The following is a 2,740-nucleotide window of genomic DNA, read 5'->3' on the forward strand; positions in this document are numbered from 1 at the left end:
CTTTCACCAGCTAGTGTTCTAGGGAAGATGCCCGCGCGCGTGCAGAAGCTGTCGTAAATTTGATTTTAGATATGAAGCTTCCCGTTTGGCGAGAAATTTGTAGAACCACAGGACTCTCGAATAAGATGGAGAAAAACGCATTGAGGTTATTAGTTTATTGCGTTGGACATGCTTGTCATCATTAGAATAAGTAGTTTTCTGAGTGGCCTCAAAGGAAAACCTCTTAAGAGATAAGGCACGAAGAAAAAAAATTTGCTCCTAATTGTTTTAAGGTCACTTCCTCGCTACGAACATTCAATTGCATCACTTTTTATACCGCATATCATATCACCTGTTCAATACACCCACAGCTGTAAGGCATCCGTGACTGTGGTAATCACAGATGCCTTACACTGCAGCTGCAAGCCACACTCCGCATCTCATTCAATAACAGCAGCATGTTGCGTAACGCGAAGGACGCAAACTCGCACAATCAGGCCCTCATACTAGCCTACTTTCTAGATTGCTCCGGATCATTGCGTTTTGAAATAGCATCGCATTCGTGCCCATTTTATTTGCGCCGTTATGAGCAAAAAAAGTGCTAAATTTAATCGTGCCAAAGCGAATGATCCCCCCATGGGCATCTTCCGAAAATAATAATCATCAGGTTTTTGCCTGCGAATAGAGTACGCAGCTGCGCTGGTTGTTTATATTTTTGGTCATTGATAAGGATGCCGCGATAGTCAACGGGCCGCGCAAATCGAACTTACCTATCACGCGACGAGCAAGCAGTCGATCAGTGACGCTTCGATCGTCGATCATTGCGTAGAAAAGAAGAACCATGCTCATCACAGTGGGATTGGCTTTGACGGCCTTCGCTGTTCTGTATCTGTACCTAACGTGGCACTTTGACTACTGGAGAAAGCGAAATGTTCCGGGACCGGATCCGCTGCCACTGGTTGGGAACTTTCCGGCGTTCTTCAGGAGAAACCGACCGGTGATGGAAGAGAAGTATCAGATTTACAAGTGAGGAAGATTTTGGGGCTTATGGAGGTGTGTTGAGTGTAACATTCTGATTTTCGTACAGGGACTACAGCCCCAAGTACAATTTTGTGGGAATCTTCACCAACCGATCGCCACAGATCTTCATTACATCACCAACCTTGGCGAGAGATATCTTGGTGAAGTATTTCAAGAACTTCCATGACAACGAAATTGGGCTGATTACCAATAAAGAACTAGATCCACTGTTCGGGAGAAACCCGTTCGTAATGCGAGGAGCCGCGTGGAAAGCGAAACGAGCGGAGATCACGCCTGCGTTTACCGCCTCTAGGGTAAGTAGAGGGCCATAAGTGAAGTAATTCTTCATTCACTTTGAAATGTATTGCAGATCAAGGCTTTGTACGCGTCCGTGGAAAGTGTGTGCGCTCAGATGACCAAATACGTCAAGGAGCATGCCGGGTCACCGATAGATATGAAAGAACTCGGAGATAAATTCACCACTGATGTCGTATCCAGCTGTATCTTTGGAGCCGATGCCCAGTCGTTCATCCATCATGACGCCGAAATCCGTGACATGGGAAGCAAGTTGATGGACTCATCGCTATCCTTTGCGCTGAAGATGGCCATCATGACTGTCCTTCCAAATGTGGCCAAGATCGCTAATATGAGCTTGGTTTCCAAGCCCAGGGAGAAATTCTTCATCAATCTGATGGCTGAAGCAATTCGTCACCGAGAAGAAAGCTCCGAAAAGCGACTGGACTTTCTGGATTACTTGACTACTCTGAAACACGAGAAGAACATTACCGAACTGGACATGGCTGCCCACGGCGTTACGTTTTTCCTAGATGGAAACGAGACCTCTAGTGCCACCCTTTCCCTCAACATATACGAACTGGCTAAACAGCCTGCCATCCAACAACGCCTAAGAGAAGAACTTCTCAACGCAACCAACGAAGATGGCACCATTTCCTACGAAACGCTCTCGGAGCTACCGTTCCTCGAACAGGTCTTCAGCGAAGGACTCCGCCTCTGGCCGCCGGTAACCTTCATGTCCAAGGTATGCACCGATCCCATCGAATTGGATCTAACGTCAACCCGCAAGGTGTCCATCGAGCGCGGAACGTGTGCCATCATCAGCAACTGGTCCCTACATCGGGATCCGCAGTTCTACGAGGATCCGCTCACGTTCAACCCGGATCGTTTCGCTCCGGAAAAGGGAGGTATTTTCCCATACAAGGAAAAGGGTTGCTACATGCCGTTTGGTGATGGACCTCGACAGTGTCTGGGGATGCGCTTTGGACGAATGCAGGTCAAACGGGGTATCTACGAACTGTTGCGTAACTTTGAAGTGTCGGTTGCTCCTTGTACCAGTGATCCGCTGAAAATCGTTTCCTCGCCGGCCATTTCGCTAGGACTGAGCGGAATTTGGTTGAATTTTAAGCCGATTGCGTCATAGCTAGAGAATAAAGTACAGTTTAAGCTTCTTGAAATGTTATTTTGTTTAGTGTGATCGTCCAAGAATTTTACTTAATTTGACCTACTCATCTATGGCTAGAAAACCAGCAGTCGCATATGAATGCACGCAATACATCGTATAACTACTATTTTAAGTTACTATTGTATAAATGGGAGATGGAAATGTTTTATTGTGTGTATATTAAGGTCAACGTTGTATGTTGGTCACGCCCAACGCTCGCCAGATCACGCTCCACCTGCGCCCATCGTGCTCTCTGCGCCTTTCGTCTTCTTCTACCAACCG

The 2,740-nt window shown here is 46.9% G+C and overlaps 1 protein-coding gene across 1 annotated transcript; it reads left to right on the top strand.

Annotated features, from left to right (window-relative positions):
* Nucleotides 1-559: 559 nt before the first annotated feature.
* Nucleotides 560-2,465, top strand: LOC115266378 (probable cytochrome P450 28d1). The gene is made up of 3 exons (XM_062856211.1): nt 560-1,005; nt 1,067-1,313; nt 1,370-2,465. The coding sequence occupies exons 1-3, from the start codon at nt 821-823 to the stop codon at nt 2,435-2,437; spliced, it is 1,500 nt and encodes a 499-aa protein (XP_062712195.1). The 5' UTR covers nt 560-820; the 3' UTR covers nt 2,438-2,465.
* The last annotated feature ends 275 nt before the right edge of the window (nt 2,466-2,740 follow it).

This window comes from Aedes albopictus, chromosome 3 (assembly GCF_035046485.1).
Source record: "Aedes albopictus strain Foshan chromosome 3, AalbF5, whole genome shotgun sequence".
NCBI classification, from domain to species: Eukaryota; Metazoa; Arthropoda; class Insecta; order Diptera; family Culicidae; genus Aedes; species Aedes albopictus.

Excerpts from the sequence above, each read along its gene's own strand:
- LOC115266378 (XM_062856211.1), top strand. The coding sequence starts at position 821 with ATGCTCATCACAGTGGGATTGGCTTTGACGGCCTTCGCTGTTCTGTAT. Across the intron at positions 1,006-1,066 it reads GAGAAGTATCAGATTTACAA|GGACTACAGCCCCAAGTACA; the intron begins GTGAGGAAGATT and ends ATTTTCGTACAG. Across the intron at positions 1,314-1,369 it reads CTGCGTTTACCGCCTCTAGG|ATCAAGGCTTTGTACGCGTC; the intron begins GTAAGTAGAGGG and ends AATGTATTGCAG.